The following is a 26,555-nucleotide window of genomic DNA, read 5'->3' on the forward strand; positions in this document are numbered from 1 at the left end:
CAAATTTAATTTATGTACCCACTTAGTATTCTGCATATTCCCAACACTGGTTTGTTTTACATTCACTGTCTGTACGCTGTTCATTCATCATACCCGTCACTGTAAACAAATGATGGCTTCCGGCTTCTCTGCTTTATAACGTATTCATTCTAATGCACTCTGTACTGAGGCTTGTAGCTCGACAATATGAACAAATACATCAATGTTTACATGTTTAGAAACATATCAGTACTTTAAGTGGGGGCATACTGTAGCTGCAGGCCAGTGGCTACATCATAGCAAAAGAGACATAACAGCTTTATGTAACATTGAAGAGATAAGAGATGCACATGAAGCCACTGAAAGACAGTGAAGCTCAGCTGTGTTTGAGCCTCCCACTCTGTCTTTAGCGCAGAGTCCTGTGATAATGAGCCACATTTTCTTATCTCATTTCCTATTTTCACCTATGAGTCTTCTTGGGGTGTTACCACAATCGAGAGCTTCAGGTGTGAAAATGTAGACATTATGATTGTTCACCTGCAGTCTTTGTCAAGGACTTTGTGTATGTATAGTATACCGTTGCTATCAAAAAGCTGTAACGAGCCACCACGACTCCTAGGTGTTTACATAACAAACTGTCTCAGCAGCAGTTACCTAATCCGCTGTATTCTACCTCTGTACAATGTGTCTGGATGCTAAAAGCAGCTTATTTTCCAATCACTGAAAGGGGAAGGCATTCTCAAAACTATATCACATGTCTCTCCATGCTGTGTAGCCCCCTCACAAATAGCCCTTCCTATGCTAATTCTGCTCACTGTAAAATAGAAGCCACATGGGAACATTGTTGCAAAAAGAAAAACAGAACGAGAATGTGTGTGCGTGCACACAGTCAGTACAAACGGATCTGCATCGTGGCACGCTTAGGGACACGCTGCCAAATTTAACACGGGCTAAAATTAGCCTGATTGGACATTTGAGGAGAGCGGGGAGAGACAGGCCAAGGGATGAGTGACATGATGGCTCAGTTGTGTGGCTCTGAGCCACGATCTGCTTTGGGCTTCCCCTGTGGGAAGTGGATGGAGTGGGAGACAGAGGAGGATAGGATGAAAAATGGGGTGGGGTGGACACTTGAGAGAAAGGGCATACCTCACTAGCTCCTCTTTATCACACAAAGACAGCACATCTCCGGTCAGCCGCTGATAAACTGCTTGAACTTAATTACTTCCTCAGTCAAGAGTGTCCACAACCAAGCATGAGGCTCTTATTATTAGCAGCCTTATCATCTTCAATGCAAAGTTAGCCGACTTTGGGATACAAGAGATAATTTCTATTCTTGCTTATTGCAGCTTCCTGCGGTTCACAGTTTCTGTCTTTAGGAGTGGCGCAGCAGTCAAAACAAGCTGTGAGAAGAATAGCAACATTACAAGAAAGTTTCTATTGCAAAAAAAGAGAAGATAAAATAATAATACTGATAATAATAATAATAATAATAATAATAATAATAATAATAATAATAATAATAAAGATAGAAAGACGTAAGACAAATAAATATGTATGACCTCTTCCTGCGTTTGGACTCAAAGGAGTACAAGATATTTCACACATAAAACGTATCCAGTCAAACAGTGAGATTGCAAAGTTTGAAACACACAATATACTAGGTAGAAAAGGTTTCAGTCGTAGTCATCTGGATACTGTTTTCAGAATCAAGACGTTTCGGCTCCCATCTGGAAGTCATTCTCAATTGTGAAAATGGTCTGAGAACTCAGAAATTTAAGCTACTCTGTGTTGCTTAGGCCCTGCCCTCAGGGAGGAGTCTTCCTGAGTGCCCTCCTCCCTACAACTACAACTGAAACCTTTTCTACGATGGAACACTCCTGGACGAATGAGGGACTACACCGACAATACACTAGGCTTATCTTCTGTGTCCTATGATGAACATGTGTTTTTAGTGTAGCCCAACATTCACAGCACGGTTGCATGCACAGGGCTAAAGAACTGCTCTAATAACAAACACACACATAACAGGGACATTGCTGGAATAGTCCTGTTCAACCTGTCCACACTTTCTATATCATTCATAACAGTGATTCCCAACTAGGGTACCTGTACCCCAGGAACTACTTCTGTAGTTGCGAGGAGGTACATGGAAAGATTGAAGTTCATGTAATGGACATTACGATTTGATTAAAAACAAATATACCCACATACGAAGTCAGCTATGAAACTATTTGCAAGCGAGCACAGAAGTCTAAACATGGTGGAAATAACTAGAAGAAATGGCTAATTGGTTAAAATAATGGCTAAAAGAAATTAACACGTGTAACATGACTGAAGGGGTACTTGAGTTCATCTTATAGTGCTTTGGAAGTACGTCTGACAAAAAAGGTTGGGAACCACAGACTTAAGATATTCCAACAGCACACACACAACAAGAAACAATCTTTTTGTAGCTGAGTTGTAAACACTTTTTGTTATTACAGTTGATAAGGAGCCAATTCTTCCTCTCAGACTGCTCACTCATTAAAATGTCACTCACACACAGACAGGTGCAGTCTTGTCTTTTGTCCTCTGAGCATGGTACCATAGAAAATTCACTGCAGCTTAGTGTAACAGTCTTTTTGAGTTTGGCGATGCTCCAGTGGTTTTTACAATAGCATGTCTTGAACATAAAGCTCATTATACTCTACTTTGAAATTTTAAAGTTCAAGTCCTTGAAGCTTTTGAATAGCAAGGCAAAGTCTGAATCACTTTTTTCTGGTACAAAAACAATACAGACGTGATTGAGTGTATGGCTGAAATTGTCCAAATAAAATTAAGTGGCCTTTGAACAGCTCCAGCTATTCAATCTCAGGAGAAAAGCTCTATTTAAATAGAGGAACACATACCAGATGGACACTGTTCTGAAGGGTCAGTGGCTGACCTCTTGGCTTTGGCTTTTTATTAAGCATTGTAGCTGAGAAAAAAAGAAGAAGAAGAGAAATCAGACTCGCTCAACTCTTGCTGAAAATTATGAGAATTTCTTGACCGTGGAAGTAAGCATGACCCACACACAAAAACATACACCTGCAGAAAATCCCTCTACCTGTTTTTTTGTTTGCCTATTCAAACAAGTTGCAACCTCCAGAGATAGAAACCCACAATCCGGAAAAAACCTGTTTGTGGGAAGTGAACGTAATATTGGCAAAGGAGGATGTCTAGGATATAACTGAAAAACTGGCATCCTGTTTCACTGTGAATGCATGCCAGAATGACAATGAAGGTATTGCAGTTAAACAGACGTTTAAGATGCAACACTGCCAAAACAAAGAACCTGGCTCCACCTCATCTTGAAATGCTTTTTAGAGAGGCCTACATGTATTACAGTGCAGTACTAAGTTTTTGATCTAAATCACTCAATTCAACTGAGGATTTTTATGTATCCTATGGCTTTTTTAGTCAGTCCTCAGTCAGACAATGGCATGGTACTGAATAGACAAGGCAGGGTTCAGTTTATTCCTTGGTCCGGTGGAACAGGATTAGGAGACTTTTGGGGTTTTAGTGAAGTTGCAACCTCTGTACAAGGTCAGCTGCACCAATTGTGTGCATGTGTGTGTTTGGTGAATTGCCTTAAGTATGCAGGCCTAGGGGGCCTATGCAGGGCTCTGAGTGAGTGAAGTCATCTGTCATGAGAAAGGAGTTTTGGGGGGTGGGGGGAGACTTTTTCTTATTAAAAAAAAAAAAAAATGAGAATGGGCTCCGGGGGAAAATCTGCATCGATGAGCTTTTAAGGAGTGGTATCCTGGTCAAGATAATGGCACAACTATATGAGTGTGAAACAGGAGGAGCTAAAAAGGCTGGAGAGTGCTACGATATGGATACACGGGAGAAGCCCAACAGTTTGAGTATCTGAGATGCCATGTGTAATAGGAGCCACATATGTGGCGCTTTTGAGAGATCAAGTCGAGTCTCTGGTTTAGTGCCAGATGTTTCTGAGTTTTGGTCCGTGACCGTGGAAAGAAAATGGGACACGCTGAGGTGACAAATGCCAATAGGGAAAACGACGATCAGCACTTCAGGGATGTCACATGGGCTCAGTGTTTCCATGACCAGTTAAAAGCCAGTTCTGAACTAAAGTGTCACTATATGCATAAACACAGCCCTGCTTTGAAGTTAACATAATTTTTTTAACCAAACAATTGTCTTAAATATCTTCAAAGTGCAAGCATGCCCATTGGTTGATGAAGTGTCTTTAGGGTTTCAATCTGATCTCAAACACATTTCTCCAATTATAGATTCATCTCATTGTTTTGGTCAAAACGTTATCAAGAGAAGCTCAATGAAAGCTACACAGATGGACACATTTGCACACTATCACGCACAGAATACAAAATACACATTCACGTCTTCACTGGGACTAGACTCTGGTCATCTGAAAGTGATTAGCATCCTCTCCAAAGGCTTCCCCCTGTACAGCCCAGCTCTCAGGATCCAAACCTGACAGGCTCCATTACGATTTCTATTTAGATTTCTTCGCAAATCTGTTCGATTCCATCTGGGCCGATTAAATCCCAGCTGAGGCACAATAGCCTGTCCAGCGGCATTTATTTTGGTTCAACAAATCAAATAAATTCCAAGCACTGAGATCACTTGAAACAGAGCTCTCATAAATACATAGACCTTAATCCCGATGTGTACATGCTGGCAGATGTTAGGTCAAAGAGCAGTCCTCCAACATTTTAGTTTATAACAGGCCTCTCATTTCATTGTAACCAACTGCTCAGCACCAAACCACAGACAGACAGTTTGCGACTAGCTGGTGAACATAGTGGAACATTTAGCAGCTAAAAAGAGAGTGAATATTGGATTTACATTCACCAGGTGGACACAAATACGACTCCGAATGAAAGCTAATGCTGCTCTGTGTCTGCTGGATGTGTAAATAAGCAGCTGTTTGCTAACAAGTCAACAACATATCAACTTAAAAGGTGATGATATGTCAGTGTTGTGTTCACAGCCTGTTTCTGCAGTTGACCCCAAGTGGCCCAAAACAATCTGTTATTGCAGGTTGAAGAAAGTAAATATAAACCATAAAAGATAAAATGGTGACAGGTACATGGCCATAATGTTGTGTAATTCCCCAACGTACAGTAATGGTTCACTTTGTGTCTTGTTGACAGTGAATCCAACTTATCTGTCTTGTCTCCAAGCTCAACTGCGGCTGTACAACATGGCCCCTCAGCGTTCACCATAATCTACCAAATCACCATAATCTACCCAAAGTCCAGCCACTGTATGTGTGCTTTGTATGCTGGCTTTGGACAAAGTTAGTTTCTTTTAGCCCACATGCTGAACAAAATACCACGGCAAAGACAATTCTCCCTACAATATTTCACTGAGTCTGTGAATCTCTTATTTATTTTTTTATTTTTTCAAGTCATTTCTTGGCATCTTTCTCTGCTCTTGACTCAGACCAGCCTCAGAGGCACTGTTACCATGGTTTTCTTCATCCAATGTTTTGCTATTGTTGATTACAGCCAATGTACTGAAGATTTTAAGAATGCTTATTATCTTGGGCAAGGTGAAAACTGCCATCATCGGTAACTGTGAATGTTTCTTCTATTTGCATGGCCATACTACATATCCACAAGCCTTGGCAACTCCCAACCTGAAGTCCTGCCTCCACAATGTGTTTCTTAATATCTTTAAAAAATTTGTTCCTGTTGTTGCTTTTTATCATAGCAAGCTAGTCTTTTTATTAATTTTAACAAACAAGGGACATTTCAGTGCCTTTGCACTGGAATTTAGGTTATCTGTATCCCATTTCAACACCATATAAAAATACCACCCTCTAATCGTCATAGTACATTGTTTTAGCAGTTAGCATACAAAATAGTTGCTAACTCGTGCACTATAATTACGTATCTTTATTTTTAGGATATAGTGCCAAGTGTGCAGCTGCAGTTGCTAATCAAGATGAAACTACTACCACCAATTCCAAATTTGAAAACATCACATTTAGCAATTAAAATATCACAAATAAAATACATCATTGCAGAGTTTCCCTTAGCACCACACTCAAAAATCATGTGATTGTAGCATGAATGCTGGCATTTTAAGTATACTTAATTTTGAATGAATGTGAAAGTACTACGTAGTTTAGAAAATGGTTAGATTTTGCACGTAAAGCAAGCATGTTAATGCTGCCTACTTAGAAATGGACAAGGTTACCAAAGCCTTGAACCACAATCATCTCTAGCCTTACAATTTTTACCCAAAAAAGGTATCAACATGAGCCTAGCTGGTCCTCTTGACCTGAACATAAGTTGCAGGGTTCAGTAATTTCCAAAAGAGGAGAACTTGGGACAGGGTCCATAGTCTTGCAAAATCTTAATGTGACTATAATCAGGTTTTAATGCCCAGTCCCTTGAAAAAGGATCACTTTTCATATGATTTATTATTTTGATCAGCATACAGAGAGGAAATGTCTACGGAAAGAGAGAGCAAGAGGGAAAAAAGGGCGACAGGCTGTAGTATGATTCATGATTTTAGTCTAATTCTGCCAAAAGAATTCAGTTCAAGGAAATTACTAAATGTTTATAACATGGAGACATTTAGCATCTCTCTTTGCCTTTCCCCCTCACTGTCTGCTGTTTGCCTTTGGCTGGAAACTGACTTTTGACAGATGACTTTGCATATTATTATTACCATCCTGAATTTCCAGTTTATTGTTTTTGGAGGATTTGGCTGTAAGCAGCAGACCAGAAATCAAACGCATTAGTACAACATCCATTTGCAGTACTTCAGGGTAATCAGACCCTTCAGGCCTTTCACGTCTTCATCAATCAAAATTAACAAAAGATTTTAGTTCTGCACCGTTATGAAGCCCTGTGGGAACAGGTAAGGACCACACCTGCACAGTGTAACAAACGCAACATGATTAAAGATACAGTATAAAACTGAATTTAAAGTTGTCCTTGTACTGGATGTTTTATAGCCTATGTTGTTGTTCTTCCTGTCACACAGAGTCATTTTTACCCTACGCTGTGTAATCTGGCCACTTGTGTCAGGTTGCACCTATCTGACCTCTCTATATTTAAAACCATTTTATCCACAAATCAAAACTCTGTGAAACTCCCAATAATCTGTGTTGACAAGTGAAACAATAAGTGAGATCTGTAGCAAGTGAGCGTGAGCGTTAGGCGCACTGAGTGAACACAGACAGAAATAGACACAAAGAAAGGAAAGTACAGCACAATCAGGTTCAGACAACCCAACATGTTTGTGCAGCACAGAGCTTTTCAGCATTTCCAAGCTATCTCTTTATCTGTTGACAAAACAGGTATGAGTCAAAGGTACAGTGATCTTTAACTGCTAACAGATGATTTCAGTTTTTATTTTTATTTGAATGAATTGAGGTTGATGATATGATATAATGAAATGATAACAAGAGTTTAAAATGGTTTCAGACAAAATGAAGATGAAATATTGTAAATATGCACCAATAAAGACTGGAGAGTCTGTAGTCATGCTAGAGGCTGTACTTAGGCACACAGGTGCTTTGAGCTAAATGCTGATATCAGCATGCTAACATGTTGACAATGACAATGCTAACATGCTGATTAGAGTCAAAACAATAAGTCAATTAATTGATTAGTCGCTCGACAGAAAATTAATCGGGATCGATTAGTTATTTTAATAATTTTCCTGGTACAAATGCCAAATATTCCCCTGTTCCAGCTTCTATATTGTGAGATTTTGCTACTTTTCTTTATCCTATTTCATATTAAACTGAGTATGTGGGGGTTTTGGAGAGTTGTTCAGGGAAAACAAGCAATTTGAAGACATTACCTTAGGCTTAAGGAAATTAATTTTTGATCTGATATTTTATAGAATAAACAATTAATCGATGAATTGAGAAAATAATTAAGAGATTAATCTATAATGAAAATAATCATTAACTGCAGCCCTAATGCCAATGTTTAGTAGGTGTAATGTTTACCATGTTCACTGCCTTAGTTTAGCGCGTTAGCATGCTAATATTTACTAATTAGCAATTAACACAAAGTACAGCTGAGGCTGATGGGAATGACATTTTGACAGTATTCAGTCATAAAGCAAACAAATTAATAATTTGACCTGATTGTGCTACTGTAGGAGGACATTGTAGTTTGTACCATATTTCACGGAAATCCATCCAATAGTTGTCGAAGAATTTCACACAAAACCACATGGTGGTGCTATAGAAAAAGTCACCACTAATGTCATAATCTGGCAACCATGAATCTATGAATCAATATATATATATATATATATATATATATATATATATATTATGTTGGTCTATCTCAACAAATGTAGGATGGATTTTCCATGAAATTCTGTACAGACATTCATGGTATCCAGAGGATGAATTCTTATGACTTTGGTGATCCCCTGTGAAATATATATCTATATATCTATATATATATAGATATATATATATATCTATATATATATAGATAGATATATAAAAAACTTTGTCCTTCACCCTCCGCGGGTGGTCTCATCCTTCGAGCTCGGGTCCTGGGAGCTTGAGGGTTCTGCGCAGTATCTTTGCTGTTCCCAGTACTGCACTCTTCTGGACCGAGATGTCTGGTGTTCTTCCAGGGATCTGCTGTAGCCACTCCTCCAGTTTGGGGGTCACTGCCCCGAGTGCTCCGATGACCACGGGCACCACTGTTGCCTTCACCTTCCAGGCCTTCTCCAGCTCTTCTCTGAGCCCTTGGTACTTCTCTAATTTCTCATGTTCCTTTTTCCTGATGTTGCCATCACTTGGTATTGCCACGTCAACCACAACGGCTTTCCTCTGCTGTTTGTCAACCACCACGATGTCAGGCTGGTTCGCCATTACCATTCTGTCAGTCTGGATCTGGAAGTCCCACAGGATCTTGGCTCGGTCATTCTCTACCACCTTTGGAGGTGTTTCCCACTTTGACCTCGGGGTTTCCAGTCCATACTCAGTGCAGATGTTCCTGTACACTATGCCAGCTACTTGGTTATGGCGCTCCATGTATGCTTTTCCTGCCAGCATCTTACACCCTGCAGTTATGTGCTGGATTGTCTCAGGGGCCTCTTTGCACAGCCTACACCTTGGGTCTTGTCTGGTGTGGTAGATCTGGGCCTCTATTGCTCTGGTGCTCAGGGCCTGCTCCTGTGCAGCCATGATGAGTGCCTCTGTGCTGTCCTTCAATCCAGCCCGCTCTAGCCATTGGTAGGACTTCTTGATATCAGCCACTTCAGTTATGTTCCAGTGGTACATCCCGTGTAGGGGTTTGTCCTCCCATGATGGTCCTTCCTCCAGCACGTCTTCCTCTGTTCCCCATTGCCTGAGACATTCCCTGAGCACGTCATCTCTTGGGGCCTTATCTTGGATGTACTTGTGGATCTTGGATGTTTCATCCTGGATAGTGGCTCTCACACTCACTAGTCCACGGCCGCCTTCCTTACGGCTAGCGTACAGTCTCAGGGTGCTGGATTTGGGATGGAACCCTCCATGCATGGTGAGGAGCTTTCGCGTCTTAACGTCTGTGGTCTGTATCTCTTCCTTTGGCCATCTTATTATTCCCGCAGGGTATCTGATCACTGGCAGGGCGTAGCTGTTTATTGCCTGGGCTTTGTTCTTGCCATTGAGCTGACTTCTTAATATCTATATCTATATCTATCTTCTATCTATATATATATATCTCTCTCTCTCTCTCTCTCTCTCTCTCTCTCTCTCTCTCTCTCTATATATATATATATATATATATATATATATCTATATCTCTATCTATATATAGAGATATACATATATATATAGAGATATATATATATAGATAGATATATACATATATATAGATAGATATATATAGATAGATATATATATATAGAGATAGATATATATATATAGATAGATATTTAGATATATATATATATATAGATAGATAGATATATATAGATATATATATATAGATATATATATATATAGATATAGATATATATATATATATATATAGATATATATAGATATAGATAGATAGATATATATATATATATATATATATAGATATATATAGATATAGATAGATAGATATATATATAGATATATATATATCTATATATATATATAGATAGATAGATATATAGATATATATATCTATATAGATATATAGATATATATATATATATATATATATAGATATATAGATATATATCTATATAGATATATATCTATGTATATATATATAGATATATATAGATATATATATCTATATAGATATATAGATATATATATATGGAAATCCATCCTACATTTGTTGAGATAGACCAACATAATGACTTTGCCATGCCACTAACATGGCTAAAAATCTACATCTATGCAAACTCTTTTCAACTGTTCCCTATGTCCTCTGAGGTGGAAACGTTAGTTAATGTCAGTGAGCATGAAAAGCATACAGCAGGAGGTTTTCCCCACTATGATGCTCTACAGGCCTAATGCATCGCAATGCCGTGTACAGAGATGATTGATGTCAACACCCTCCTCTTAATCACCTGAGAGCTATTCAGCCTCTTGACAGTCTGGCAGCCATTTTGGATTCTTCTCTAATGACTAGAGAGACAGGTTGCAGATGATGTTAGCTGACGCCGGTCTCACGGATCACTATCATTCTGTCAGTGATTAAGTGACTCATCTACCTCTAGTAAACAAACCCCCAGTAGAGCATCTTGCATCCATCAAAAGTTGCCTGTGACTCGCTCTGCTTATCTAGCTTGGAAGGAATCCATCATACCTGTACAAAACGGTGGATGCTGTGTGGTCTCTCAGGATTCGTCCCATACACAAACACATTCTGTGAAGACTGCAGCCATACATGTGTAAAGGGAGCACCGTTACATTTTTGACTGCAGAAAGGTATAGCATTCTCATATGTGTTTCGCTTCAGGGAAATGAAACTGAAAACACTTATTTGTGACCTGATTTCTGGAGCTTCAACAACAAACTTGATAAAACTCAAATGCTGAAAAGTTAACTACTAAAAAAAGAAAATGTTACATTTTTAAAATATATCTATTAGGAAATAGTGCTTTTGTTTCATAAAGTTGTATCTAAAGCCAGGTTCCTTATGACACTGCTCAGAGAAATAGAGTAAACATTTGTGAAAATACAGCTGACAAATTGTGCTTTGAAAACAGTTATGTTGCTTGAGACATATTATACACTTGAGAAAACCTTTTGTAAGTCCCTCTAAGGCCTAATATGTCTCAGCGTAGCGCCGCAGATCCTCAACAGCACAGGCTGTTCCTTACAAAACCCAAGCAAGGCACTTTAGTCTTTATTGATAGCTACGTGACAAGTGTGGTGATATTACAGACCTTTCTTAAATTGCATGGGCAGCATTGTTGGTCTTAACCCCTGAAGCTCAGTTTGATTTCAGCAGATTAATTTAGCTTCCTCTCTTACGTAACACCATCTCAGCTTTCAAGCTGTCTCACTGATCTCAGGATCACCTTTGACTCCTTGCAAGGGTGGCTAGCTGCTGAACTGCACTCCCTTGATAACTTAAGAGCTTACAGAGGAAACAACACCATTCTTGAAAAGATCCTTAAACATCAGAATAAGACCTGATAGCAGGAAAACTGTTTGGCAGCAGGCTGCATCGAGAGACAGCATAAGTGAAAAGGCAGCGATGGATAGCAGCTTTGATGAATTCCTTAATACAGCATGTAAGGTTGTAAAAGATCAAACAGACACGACGGTATGAGAATCCTGCTGAGCATGTGTTTGATGCGGATTATCCACAGGCTAAAAAGAAAAACCCCACTTTTGACTGCTAAAACTGATCATTTTCATAGTAGGTCAATGCTACTGAATGACACAAAGCTTCAAAACATGTATTTAGAAAAAATTGGTTTAGACAATGATGTAACTTTATCATGGGTTCAGAATTAAATATTCACCTTAGGAGGGATCAGAAAAAACGTTAATTCAAGCGAAATAATCAAACCACCAAAAGATTTCATCAGAATAACAATGACGCATGTGTTGGTAACACTGTCTTCAGTAGACATTTCAACTCAGGTGGCATTTTGCAGAAAAATGGTGACAGTTACAATAATGTGTGCTGAGGTGAGCAGGGACACTTTCATAATTAATCCATGAAATATTAAAGGCGAGGAAGTTATTCACAGAAATGGTGTGATCAGAGACAGTTATGCTCACTACATGGGTCTTAAAATAAGACAGTGAAGGCTGATTGGTCTGAGCTGACGGCAGCTGGGGAATGAGGTCACAACACAAGAATGGTTCAGCTTAAAGAAACAATGGTCAAATGTTTTGGGGAAGTGAAATCTGTTATCAGTACTCATGCATATTTATTTTCTCAACATAAGAGAAACTCTGCACTTTCATAAAGTTGAGGGAATAACTAGAGACAGATTAAAAAAAGAAAGGTCAAAATCAAAGCAGCAGATGTCATGATTTACTGACTTTTAGTACCTAGTATGGGTCAAACACAAGAAACATTGAATCCTACAATTCTCATTATGCAGCTCAATACCATCTTTCATTAGACCCTTCCTTCCAGGTAAATGCCCATATCTTTCAAACTCCACATCTGCAGTTTGTAATGCAGCCTTTCATGCATAATTTGAAATCTCAAGCCCAAGTCGATCAGGGTTATTTTTTTCAGACTTTAAAGGGGAACTCACATATTTACACATCAAAGTCTGTTTGGTGGTCCTGGGGAGGACTACTGCATGTGAAAAATGTTGTATAAAGCCTTTTGTGGCTCCAGAGGGAGCTGTGTGAAATGTAATAAATTGCCTCAAGTGATGTCACTGGAGTCATCGTTGGTTGAGGCTGAAGACTACAAGTTTGAAAATGAAAAAAATCTAGAAAGAAGTAAGCTTACCAGAACTCTGTAGCCCACTCCTCATCTCTGCTGCAGACTAGCAGCTCGAGGCTACATTAGCCTCAACTAGCACAACACACCCAAATCCCTGACCAAACTGTTGGCGGTCCAGTTGCATTGTGGGTAATGTAGCCGTCAGGTTTTGACAAGGAAGAAGAATGCGTGGAATAAAAAAGCCGACATCTCTGGTTCTGCTGCATCGATTTAGATCCTGTCCATCATGAGTCTGACAATGTTATAGGAGTGTAATGCTAAATCAGTGGAGTACTGTTTTAAAAAGCTCCCTTCAGAGCCACATTATACTACTGTTTCTGAGTGGTGCTCTTAGTGACAAATAAACTGATCTTAATATATAAAATTGGTGGAGTGCCCCTTTAACAAACATAAGGCTCTAAAAACACATTATCTCACTGACTCAGCAATGTATATTACTTAAGTCAACAGGTTTATCACAACTTATTTTCTCCTAAATTCTTACTGTCTTGAACATTTATCTCAAAAGCCAAATCAAGGTCACCTAACCAAGCCATTCTCTACACTCCACGGAGCTTATTCACAGCTCCACGCTCCATTTGCCTCCTGTAAAAGAAAAAAAAAAAATACAACTGCAGCAGATCTGTAATTCCCACCTGGACAGATTGTGTGATAAGAAGCCCACAACAGGTGAAATTTGGCTCAATTTATCAGCTGGTGCAGCATTAATTTCAGACCCTAGTGTAAGCATCATTAAGGATCAAAATGCACCCTTCTGTTAAAGGAAAATACGCACATGTGCCGGTTCACAACACCAGACTTTGATGTGTCTGCCCATATTTCAGAGACTGAGTGTTTGCTGAACTGCAGCCAACGGCCGAGACAATACTGGGCCTTTGAGATATACCATGCTCTCAAGCAGTGACGCTCTTGGGCTATAGAGGAAAGCTGATAGCCAAGTGATCCTTCAGCTTGCAGAGGGCCGAGGCTTTTCGGTTTAAGCCATCAATGAGGATAAAGGTGATTGATGTGGGAAAACCAGAGAAGAAACAGTGGAATTTAGGGCTGCTGGCCTCATTCACAGGCAAAAATAACATGAACTATGACTATACATTGTGGGAAATCTTTTTTACAATTAAAATTCTGTTATTATACACTAACGATTGGTGAACAGACCTCTCATTTAAACATATGAATCTGTGTTAGGCGTGATTGCAGGGTGATCACATGTCACATGAAGTCGAATTCACACTTGGATCCCAAGTGAGAATTGTCACTGGTTTGGTCTTGGAAAAAAACAACCCAGACATGTCATTACCTGACATAATCCCTCCTCTTGTCTGTCTTCTTGGGATGACCAACACACTACTCTTGTTCTTCAACAAGAGCTATGTGCTGGTCAGCACCACAAGGCCAGTGAACCCCAGATAGTCGCACTCTGGCGCTGGATACCAAACAGCCCATCATGAGATAGCACGCTTCTCGCTGTCAACCACACCGCAAGAAATGAGGTTAAATGGCACTATCTACACAATATGGGAGCCTCTTCTATTTTTATTAACGGCGCTGACAGCCTCTATTCTTTGGAGAGAGGCAGTGCAATTCTTGGAAATGGTTATAAATAAGTACTGAATCGTCCACAAGGATTCCTATTTATCTATTTTGCATTATTTTGTATTGCTTTCAAAAATTGGAGACAGCTGTTTGCAAAGCATGATGTGTTTCATAAATGCATCTCAATCTGCAATCCAAACATACTTCAGATAATTCAGTGCGATGAAAAACTGCTGTTAATGATTGAGGAGGACTTTGTTTGCTCTTAATTTCTTTTATGTAATGACCCTTTAAACAGCATGAATTTCAGACATTAAGAAATTCCCCCTTTAGGGAAATTTCTTTGATACTAACGACCGTGTTAACAATACAGTCTACCTAATCTCCCACCATCTTTTTCCACTAAGCTATTTGGCGGGTGTGGGAAAAGTAGAGCAGCTGTATGTAACATCACCTTTTAACCACTCGCACTGAAAAAACATCAATGCAGAATGGCTTCCAGTGGTAAAGCATTATAGTAAAAGACAAAGAGTCTACAGCTATGCTGGCTCTGTGGGGCTAATTTTAGCATGCTAACATGCTGATGTTTAACAGTATAATGTTTACCATCTTAGCTTAGTATGCTTAACATGTTTAGTATGTTAACATTTTTAGCACTAAACACAAAGTAGGCTACAGGTAAGGCTGATGGGAATGTCATTAGTTTCACTTGCATTTGGGCATAAACCAAAGTACTGGACAAATTAAAATTGATCTGATGATGGCTCTAGATGAAAAGTCATCCATGATTGTCTGTACCAAATTTCATGGAAAACAATCAAATACTTGCAGTCAGGACTAAAGTGGTGGACCGACCGACTGACAGGCCGACATTGCCATCCCTAGAGGCATGCCGTTAGCACAGCTAAAAATCTCTTAGTCAACAAAAAAACAAAACAAATACTAGCGCTAAGTTCACAATTCAAACAGAGTCATCATTTCTCGGAAAGTACCTGGTTCTAAATGTATGGCTCACCTAGCAGCTGGACCCCCCTGGTGAGGCCGTAGACGTCTATGAGAGCCCACAGTGGTTCAGAGACATGTACCCCGCTGAAGAACAGCATTGGGCTGGACTCGTTGATTCGGTAAAACACCCGGCCTTTCTTGTCCACCCAAAAGGAGATGACATGTCCCTCATTGGAGAGCTCCTCTGGCAGGGCTTTAGCCCAGAAGCCGCTCTGGGAGACCAGGTCGGGGCAGGCGTACTTCGGCAGGGTGTCTGGGTTGATCCTCGATGGATCTTTGGATGTAAAACCAAGACGCAGAGCACCGCTCCAGCAGCACTGCTTTTTAGTGATCTGGAGAGTACATGTTTTTAATTAATGAAGATTATTAAACTTAATATTAATCTTTACTTGACTCTGTTCTGTGAACTATAACCTAAAAGCAGTGATTTGAGCTAAATGCTTCGCAGGTAATTTGTGTTTAGCAGATGTAATCATTAATTAATCACCATCTTATTTTAGCATTTTAGCATGCTAACATTTGCATTAACATAAAATGCAGCTGAGGCTGATGGGAATGATAGTTTAGTTTTGTAGGTTTTTGGTCATAAACCAAAGTACTCGACAAATTAAAATTTTGACCTGATGATGGCGCTAGATGAAACATTAAGGGATAACTAAAGTTATTACAATTCATCCATGTTTGTACCAAATTTCATGGCAATTCATCCAATAGTTGCTGAGATATTTCAGTCTGGACCAACACCAAGACAACATTGCCATCCATAGTGCCAAGCCCCTATCATGGCTAAATAAAGTCTGTTTTAAGCAAACTAAGACTAGTTACCTTGGTATGTTTATCACCTGCAAACGATTTTTGTCTCATTTCAAACCTCTATTTACTTTGCATTTACCGTGCCAGATAACAGTATTCCTCACATGGCAATGCTTGCCCTACTCTCTCACTTTCGAGACATAGATGGCCTGATAGGTGAAGTGGAAACTTGTTCTAAGCTGCTGCTGCTTTGGCCCACACAGGAGCAGAGAGAGAAAAGAGAGAAAATCAAAAGAGGAGAGCAAAGAAAGGGGATGAAGAGCAAGAGAGATAGGGAGGGAGAAGAAAAATAAAAACATACTGAGAGAGAAAGAACGGACTTTACTGTTCATCACAGTCACAATAAGTATCTTCATTTCTCACTACTCTACTGTTCATACTAATATTACATAAATATAAATTAGATTTTTTACAGGAAATGATGGAAGCCATCAAGATGACTAATCACACAGGTCGCAAATGGTGGCAGCGTCATGTTTCACAAATGATTGTTGTTTATTGCGAATTCATTTGCGACTCCTAAATCGCTCTCGCATGCTAATGAATCACGTATGATGTTTGTTGTGATTAGCGAAACGGGAAGAGGAAATTTTCTTATGTTGCAAATTGCAGCTTGCATGTTAGAAAATTTGGTGAAACGGGTGCCTGATATAAAAAAAAAACAAAAACATGGTTTATTAGTTTATTTTTCAGGATTCAGGAGAATTTTGTTACACATTGCATCAAGTCACAATAGTTTCCATCAATGTCCCACTTAGTAATCTATTGATTTATAATTACAAACTAAAAATCATTTTATATTTTAGTCAATATAGGACCAACGCAATACTGGGTTAACTCTACTCAGTAATCGTGGGTAGAAAACCACCAACACAATGGGTTGTTTTGACCCACTGTTGGTGTTATTTTTTATATTACTGTTGGGTTATTCACCCAAACTTGACTATGGTTGCGAACTGCTAATCTACTCTAGCTCTTTTTAAACTTACGTGTCCCTATTTGTTACTGATTGTTAATAATATGTGCATCCTTTGCAGTTTTGAAAGTCATATGCACATTGTTTGTTTTAAGGTAAAACTTGATCTTATTATGTCTAACATTGAGTCAAAAAAAACATATTTTAGTTTGGGTAAATAACCCAACAGTAACATAAAAAAATAACACACTAACAAACCATTGGTACTGGGTAAGGTTAACCTTGCATCAGTGCTATATAGACCTAAATCGTTTTCCCACTGTTTACAGATCACATTCTCAAAACAGGGTCAGAATGAGAATATACTATAAAATGCAACTGGGACGCAGCAAGTGCATTTTATACCTTCAGACGAACTTGCTCATACACAGCGATAGGTCTGTTGCTGAAGGTGATGGCGTTACAGAAGCTGGCCTGTCTCTTGACGGTCCTCTGGGACATGTCCATGACAATCTGCGAGCCCATGGTGCTGGGGTGGAAGAGCAGAGGGAAGGAGGACAAACTCCCACATGGTTGGATGGGCAGGCAGCGCTTGGGCTTGTGGTGGCATCGGTGGGATGTGGCAGGAAACGGCCTGTTCAGAGAATCTATGTGGAGAAAGAAAAGTGGTTAGTTTGGTCCACAGGTGGGGAGCAGAAAATACATTACTGAATAAATTCTCCTTGGGGCACAATTTACAGTAAAACACCCACATTTTTGATTAGATTAGATAGCCTGTACCACCGCAGGCTTCACTTTAGGTTGGACTCCAGGTTGTGACCTGCTGTCACATGTCATTTCCTCTCGCATATCTCACCTGCTCCTGTAACATCCAATGAAGTAAAAAATGCATTAAAATAATCTAATACTTGAGCTCTGTTTCCAGATTCTCAAGGTAGCACAGTGGAACCACACACCTACAGTACTGTGGACCTGAAAAAACAACGTGCAAGGTAAATTACATCCACAAATGTCCTTGCATGAAAAAAAAAAACAAAAGACAGAATTGCTTCCTTGGTTGCGTAATTAAGGAGAACAATGTGGCTGTGAGCAGTTCATACAAAATGCTCTAGTTTCAGTAAATGGTCATTTCACTTTCTGCTATTCTACATCTTGCCAGATTTTAAACTGGTTTGCGTTTTAACAGTTTCTTTCTCACTATGCTGGAACACAATACTAGGAAATGGAGCTGGAGAAAGATGACGGAACACTAAAGCTATATATATATATATATATATATATATATATATATATATATATATATATATATATATATATAAAATTTGTCCTTCACCCTCCGCGGGTGGTCTCATCCTTCGAGCTCGGGTCCTCTACCAGAGGCCTGGGAGCTTGAAGGTTCTGCGCAGTATCTTTGCTGTTCCTAGTACTGCACTTTTCTGGACCGAGATGTCTGGTGTTCTTCCAGGGATCTGCTGTAGCCACTCCTCCACTTTGGGGGTCACTGCCCCGAGTGCTCCGATGACCACGGGCACCACTGTCGCCTTCACCTGCCAAGCCTTCTCCAGCTCTTCTCTGAGCCCTTGGTCTTCTCTAATTTCTCATGTTCCTTTTTCCTGATGTTGCCATCACTTGGTATTGCCACGTCAACCACAACGGCTTTCCTCTGCTGTTTGTCCACCACCACGATGTCTGGTTGGTTCGCCATTACCATTCTGTCAGTCTGAATCTGGAAGTCCCACAGGATCTTGGCTCGGTCATTCTCTACCACCTTTGGAGGTGTTTCCCACTTTGACCTTGGGGTTTCCAGTCCATACTCCGTGCAGATGTTCCTGTACACTATGCCAGCTACTTGGTTATGGCCCTCCATGTATGCTTTCCCTGCCAGCCTCTTACACCCTGCAGTTATGTGCTGGATTGTCTCAGGGGCCTCTTTGCACAGCCTACACCTTGGGTCTTGTCTGGTGTGGTAGATCTGGGCCTCTATTGCTCTGGTGCTCAGGGCCTGCTCCTGTGCAGCCATGATGAGTGCCTCTGTGCTGTCCTTCAGTCCAGCCCGCTCTAGCCATTGGTAGGATTTCTTGATATCAGCCACTTCAGTTATGTTCCGGTCGTACATCCCATGTAGGGGTTTGTCCTCCCAAGATGGTCCCTCCTCCAGCACCTCTTCCTCTGTTCCCCATTGCCTGAGACATTCACTGAGCATGTCATCTGTTGGGGCCTTATCTTTGATGTACTTGTGGATCTTGGATGTTTCATCCTGGATAGTGGCTCTCACACTCACTAGTCCATGGCTGCCTTCCTTACGGCTAGCGTACAGTCTCAGGGTGCTGGATTTGGGATGGAACCCTCCATGCATGGTGAGGAGCTTTCGTGTCTTAACGTCTGTGGTCTGTATCTCTTCCTTTGGCCACCTTATTATTCCCGCAGGGTATCTGATCACTGGCAGGGCGTAGCTGTTTATTGCCTGGGCCTTGTTCTTGCCATTGAGCTGACTTCATAGGACTTGCCTTACTCGTTGGAGGTATTTGGCAGTTGCTGTTTTCCTTGTTACCTCTTCGAGGTTGCCATTTGCCTGTGGCATTCCAAGGTACTTGTACCCATCCTCAATGTCTGCTATTGTTCCTTCTGGGAGTGAGACCCCTTCTGTGTGGACTACCTTCCCTCTCTTTGTCACCATTCGGCTACACTTCTCAAGCCCGAATGACATCCCAATGTCAGAGCTGTAGATCCTGGTGGTGTGGATCAGTGAGTCGATGTCCGCCCGCTCGCTCTTAGCGTATAGCTTGATGTCATCCATGTAGAGGAGGTGACTGATGGTGGCCCCATTCCTGAGTTGGTATCCATAGCCAGTCTTGTTGATTATTTGGCTGAGGGGGTTCAGACCTATGCAGAACAGCAGTGGGGACAGAGCATCTCCTTGGTATATGCCACATTTGATGGATACTTGTGCAAGTGGCTTGCCATTGGCCTCAAGGGTGGTTTTCCACATCCTCATCGAGTTTGCAATGAAGTCTCTTAGAGTCCCAAGCATTCAGTGATCCATGTGTGTGGCATTGAGTCATATGCTTTCTTGTAATCAATCCAGGCAGTGTACAGGTTGGTGTGTCGGGTTCTGCAGTCTTGGGTGACTGTTCTGTCAACCAGGAGTTGGTGTTTGGCTCCTCTGGTTCCTTTGCCAATACCCTTCTGTGCTTTGCTCATGTATTGATCCATGTGTCCACTTATCTTAACCGCGATGATGCCTGACATGAGCTTCCATGTTGTGGAGAGACATATTATTGGCCGATAGTTGGATGGGACTGTACCCTTTGCAGATTGTATCAGGATTGTACGCCTTCGGTAAGCCATTCAGGGTGCGTCCCATCTCTTAGCAGCTGGTTCATTTGTGCTGCTAGGCGCTCGTGGAGTGCAGTGAGCTTCTTTAGCCAGTAGGTGTGGATCCTGTCAGGGCCCGGTGCTGTCCAGTTTTTCATACCCGAGACTCTTTCTTGGATGTCTGCCGCTGTGATGGTGACTGGATTCTGTTCAGGGAGGTTGCTGTGGTCCTCTCTCAGAGCCACCAGCCACGGTGCATCGCATCACATGTTGTGTGATGCCTCCCTCTCCCATATACTTTTCCAGTACTGTTCAGTTTCCAGCCTTGGTGGGTCTGCTCTGCTGTTATTACCCTGCCATTGAGCGTACACTTTCGCAGGTTGAGTTGTGAACAGCCGGTTTATTCTTCTGGCTTCATTATCTTTCGTGTACCTCTTTAGGCGGCTGGCCAAGGCTTGGAGCCTTTGTTTGGCAGTTTCGAGTGCTTCAGGTATGGGCATCTGGTTGTACTTCCTGGGTACTTGCTTTCTCATTGCACCTCTCTCGGCCTCTGTCAGTTGGCTCACTTCTCTCTGTGCCTCCTTGATTTTTGCCTCCAGCCTTCGTTTCCATGGTGGGTACTGTTTCTCATGGCTCCCATGGTTGCTCTTATAGCCAAGCATCTCGAGGATCACTGCTGCTGAGGCGTATATCAGCTCATTGGTTTCAGTGATGGTTGTGGTAGGGATCGCACTCGATGCTGCATTCACATCTTCTAGGAGACTTTCTGATGGTACTTCACTTAGCCGTTGTAATTGGGGTTGCCTTGCATTCATCCTCTTTCAGGTCAGTCGCTGCCTCGTTCAGCGTGATTGCACTCATATCTCTCTCTCTCTCTCTCTCTCTCTCTCTCTCTCTATATATATATATATATATATATATATATATATATATATATATATATCACTGCTACTAAATGAGATTTAGTGACATTGATTGTGCTTAGCCAGTCAGAGGAAGTGGCAGAATAAGAGCAGACCCAAAGGAGAACATCTGACTCACAAAATGCAGCAGAGGTTTTTAATTTTTTTTTTCCCATGTGAACATGTGTGAATCATGACAGCTCCCACTGACAGTAACTCATAATAGAATAACATCTTTTTTTCACGTCTCTCTTTTTAGGTTTTAGATTGATAAAGAATTTGCAGAAAAAGTCATCATGAGCCTGATTTCACTCACTCCCTTTTCATTAGGTCCAACTCTCCCCATTTGTGTCCCACATTTCTCTTCAAAGTACAACGCCAAGGTCACTGTGGTGTTTTGGAGCAGGCTTTTTCTCACAGACATTGGGTTCTCATTAAATGTAAGGCAGGATTATTCAGAACTGAATAATAACATGTTAAAATATAGTCTAATCAAGTGATTTTTATACAGTCTTTTGCACTACAATACTTTAGTCCTCTCTACAATGACATTTAATGGTCTTAAAGTATTATAAAATCCAGCCAATGCGCCAAGACTGGAAGCCAAATAAATAATTTAGGCCTAATTAACACTTCTTCGTCCTTGAGAACTGCCTGTATTTTCACACCTAAATTTGGAACACTGTGTAGGAGCGGCTTGTGTTTGTCCATGAGTAGCCATTGCTGAAAGACAGCTTGGAGGGTCAAGAGGTTTATAATGTATCCTGGAGACAAATCACTTAAGACTGTCAGGATTAGCAATGGCTAGTCATGTGACTTCTGAGACCATAACATCACTACTGTTGTGAAGGGCAGGGCAGAGATAGATGTTTGAGCAGTGGATAAGACCTCCATGGATGTAAAATCATATAATTTGCTGAGGTTAAACTAGAAAAAGTCTTTGCCTTCAAATCACAATCAGAGAGGCTTTGCCAAGTGTTCTGGGCTCATTACAGTGTATTTGTTAAGCTCTTCGCATGCTCTTGTCCCTGCAGAACAATGTCGAATTGTGCTCTATGCACAACAGTGGTCTTAAATGAAGTCATAACAAATCCTTCAACCATATTGCATCCATGATGTCATGTCAGACGTGATGTCTTCAGGAAAACAAAACAGGGCAGTATTGTACTCCATCAATGGCCAGGCCCAAAGCTGACTAGAGTATTTCCTGTAAGGTCTGAAAACAGAAGCAACACCTCACAAGCCTCTGCAGAGGCTCACTCACCAAGAATCCAATATCATCTTTCATTGTCACTACATTAATATCAATTCAGGGAGCAGCTTTATTTTCACATCCCAGGCATCTTGGAGTGGGTTTACAGCATTCAGAGCACACAGAGGACGATATAAACTATAAATAAACTCAAATACACAAATAAATGGATAAATAAAAATACCACATTTGATTTACTGTAAATGGCAGCTGGTTAGAGCCAGAAGTGCTGATGATGCAGTGGCTGCTGAAGTGTGTTTAAAAAGTCATGCAACCTGACAGAGACGTCAGGGTAAACACTGACCAGAGCCCTGCCACGATAAAAGAGAGGTGCCATGACAAATGTCAGATAAACAACTTAAGGAAGGATAATGTTACTTAATGCACCACCGCACACAATGTGACGGCCTTTGCTGTCATTAATTGGAAAGGACAAACAGTGCAGAGACAAAGAGTGGCCCTGGCCAGTGTCACCTGGCCTCTTACGCTCCTCTGTGTTTTATCCCCAGGCTCGGTCTCACTAAGAAGCCTCAACAGAGGCCCTAATGTGGTGTGACGTTAGTACCAAGGCTCGGTGGCCCCCACTCACAGGCAGCATCCTAAGGAGCCAGAGGGCATGTATATGTTTTTAGCTTTTTGCAAATATGTCATAGCTTGTGTCATTTCAAAAAGAGGTAAACAAAAGTGATTCTCAAACACTTAAGGTTTTAAAACATCTTCCCATAAGTATCACTGTGTATCAGTCCTGTTACTTTTACAGTGCTGTATATTTTTCATTTGGTAACATGTTATGAATCATCAGAATACCCTAGAATAGAGAAGATGTTGTATGCACGCTCCTGCAAGGCCTGATAGTCTCCCCAGTTAGCTGTTACCTTCAATATTGTGCTTTTCTAAATGATAGAATAGTACTATAGGGGTTAACAAAGTTTGGGGCCTCTAGGGAAAAGTCATAGGGTCACCAATATAAATTGGTTTTGTTCTGTTGGGGATGTCAATGTGCACACAAAGGTGATAACTTGAATCTGTTAAAAAATGAGTTTGATTTTGAAAGTTAGGTGATATTATTGATTTTAAAGAGATTTTCTTTGTTTCACCTAATAGTCTTAAAGCAGAGACTACTTCCTCTACCATAACTCTAGGCTCTGACCAAACAGGTAAGGTATATACAGAGTATATTGTAATGTAATTTAATGTCAAGTTTAGTTCATTGATTCATCTATCGATTATTTTCTCGATTAATGGACTGAGCTACAAAATAGTGTAAAATTCCCATCAAAATCACCCAAAGCCCAATGTGACGTCTTCAAATGTCTTATTTTGTCCGTCCAACAGTCCAAAACCAAAAAATTTACAATTTAATATCACAGAGGACTAGGGAAAGCAGAAAACATTCATTTTTGAGGACCTGGAACCAGAGAATTTTGGCTTTTTTTTCTTTAAAAAATGTATAAACTAATCAACTTGCAGCTCCAGTAATGTTAAGTAATGAATCATCAGTGCTGCTTGTTTTGGAGTTATTTTCTGAATGAGGGGACACCACAAGCCATAAATGAAGCACAATTTTTGTTTAACAAGAAAACCAGAGCTAGTGGTCCCTGTTACTTGTAATGTAATGCTGGGATAATCATTTTAAATGTTTAAAAGACTCAATACATAAAATGATTTGCCTTTCTTTGAAAAATGGTTAAACCTCACGTCACACTGTGATACCGAAACTTCAGTAATACAATCATGCAGGGTTGCCAAATGGGGAGAGGTGAATGATTCATGAGCCCGTGAGCTGGACAGGGGCCCTGCAACATGACAGGGATTACACTTTCAGGGCCCTGACTGAGCTCTTGTCAGAGGGCCAAGAATTTCAAGCAGCACCCCTGCCTGCACCTATATTGTTATTTCACACCAGTGGCCCCTAACAGTGAAACTGGAAAAAGGACTATATGGATTGTCCCATGCCGATGTGTCCATCTGGGAAATTAGATGTTTACCGTTGCCTGGTCATGTACTGCATATCCGTTAACATCATCAGAACAACTCCAAACCAAAAAAATCATTATACAGCCAGAAGTGATCAAAATCAGTTATTATTAAGACATCTAATCATCAGTGAACATCTTTGCCAATGTAAGGTAACTGAAGGCTAATGTCATCAAATGAGCCCTACATCCCACAAAACTTAAATAATAATAAAATAATTATTATGAATTAGGGCTGAAACTAACAATTGCTTTCATTATAGATTAATCTGATGATTATTTTCTTTAATTAAAGATTGGTCTATAAAATGTCAGAAAATAGTGCAAGCTGCCCATCACCATTTCCTAAAGCCCAAAGTGACATTTTCAGATGGCTTGTTTTGTTCAACCAACTGTCCAAAACCACAAATATATTCAATTTACAGTCATATAAACCACAGGAAAGCAGCAAATCCTGGAACCAGAGAACATTTTGCTTTTAAAAAATGACTTAACCGATTAACTGATTATGAAAATAGTTACTGAGTGCTTTTCTGGCAATCCACTAATCAATTAATTGATTAATTGTTGCAGCAACATTATGACTGTATTTGCAAATAACCAATGAATAATTCAGGGAAACAAACACTAAATTGTATCATGTTTTAACTAGTTGGCTAGAAAGTGTCTGCAAGAAACTTTAATGTTAACTTAAATATGAAATTGGATAAATAAAAACGTCAAATGCACCTGTTAGCTACCATCATTTGAGAGATACATGATCAATTGATAGCCACATAAGCAGAAACATAAAATGACATAAAGTTGTAACACTATTTGCCAACATGCTGACATGCATGGGCTATAAGCTACAGGCTATAAAGACAAACAAATAACAAGCCAGGTGTAAAAAGTTATGCACCAACTTGGTTCAGTTTGTCCTGTTTGATTTCTTTAAACTATATAACTTCCTGTAAGCAGGCTTTAGTGAGAAACGTTGTGTTTTTATAATATGATGCTGTAGAAAACATATTTCCTCTTATTCAAAGCCAGTCGTGACTTACAGGACGTGGTAAAAACTTGGCTAGTTTCACTTCTCATATATTTTAGGCTACCAGGACGCCTACAGTTTTCATGCACACAGGCTTGAGGCTGCACAAGTACGCTTACAATTCGATTACATCGTCTTCTATTATAATAACCACGGGATTAATTACTAATAAAGAATCAATACAGAGTCTCCTGATACCCTTACCGTAGAAGGTATTTCTGGTGATCTGACCTCCCATGGCTGGATGCAAGGTGCGTTCACCTCTTCTCTATCTACCGGCTGGATCCACAGATATTCACATTGAGCTGCGCGTCCTCAGCGGCGACATTATACGCACAAGATGCCGTTCACAAAAAGTCCCGACGGTGATTCAGCGGCAGGTTGTGTCTGTCCGAAGACTCATCGACATTAAGCAGAGAGGCAACAGCCAACAAAGCCAGCACTCAGCGGCTCCCTCCAGTCCGTGCACAGATCACGCTGAAATTAACATAAAAGGTGGTAGTGGAGGTGGGGCTTCCCAGGACTATTAACGCTGTAGCTACCAAAGAGAGGGTCTCTACAAGCAATAAATCACCATTATATTCCTATAGACTCTTAGAGTATATTAATTGTCCTGTAATATATATTTAATACCTCTGTAGGGACTCCAACAGAGATCCTGTGGGGTTTTTTTAAATTTCTGATTAGTAGGCTACTCTCAGATTTATCACCACTCATGTCCTCACTTTCCCCCAATTCCTGTCGTCTTTTGCTGAAGATGCACAGTCTTTATAAAACAGGTTGTAGTGGGGTCCCCCCACCTGTTGAGAGGACCAAGCTTTCTGCTGCCCTTACCAACACTTTCACTTTCAAAATACAGGCTGGTGTTTGTCTACATTTACATATATATGAAGAACCTCAGATATTCCCAGAATCACTTGAATCAGTAG

The 26,555-nt window shown here is 40.4% G+C and overlaps 1 protein-coding gene across 1 annotated transcript in view; it reads right to left on the reverse strand.

The window, feature by feature from the left end:
• The window catches only part of LOC122884901 (E3 ubiquitin-protein ligase NEURL1-like), a 37,795-nt gene extending 11,675 nt beyond the window's left edge, over window positions 1–26,120 (reverse strand). Inside the window, exons 1-3 of the mRNA XM_044215390.1 lie at window positions 25,831–26,120; window positions 17,557–17,798; window positions 15,433–15,754 (exon numbers count right to left, since the gene is read on the reverse strand). Of these exons, the coding sequence (XP_044071325.1) occupies window positions 15,433–15,754; window positions 17,557–17,798; window positions 25,831–25,864 (598 nt within the window). The 5' untranslated portion in view covers window positions 25,865–26,120. The remainder of the gene's footprint in view (window positions 1–15,432; window positions 15,755–17,556; window positions 17,799–25,830) is intronic.
• Between the last annotated feature and the right edge of the window lie 435 nt (window positions 26,121–26,555).

Source organism: Siniperca chuatsi, linkage group LG11 (assembly GCF_020085105.1).
Source record: "Siniperca chuatsi isolate FFG_IHB_CAS linkage group LG11, ASM2008510v1, whole genome shotgun sequence".
Lineage (NCBI taxonomy): Eukaryota > Metazoa > Chordata > Actinopteri > Centrarchiformes > Sinipercidae > Siniperca > Siniperca chuatsi.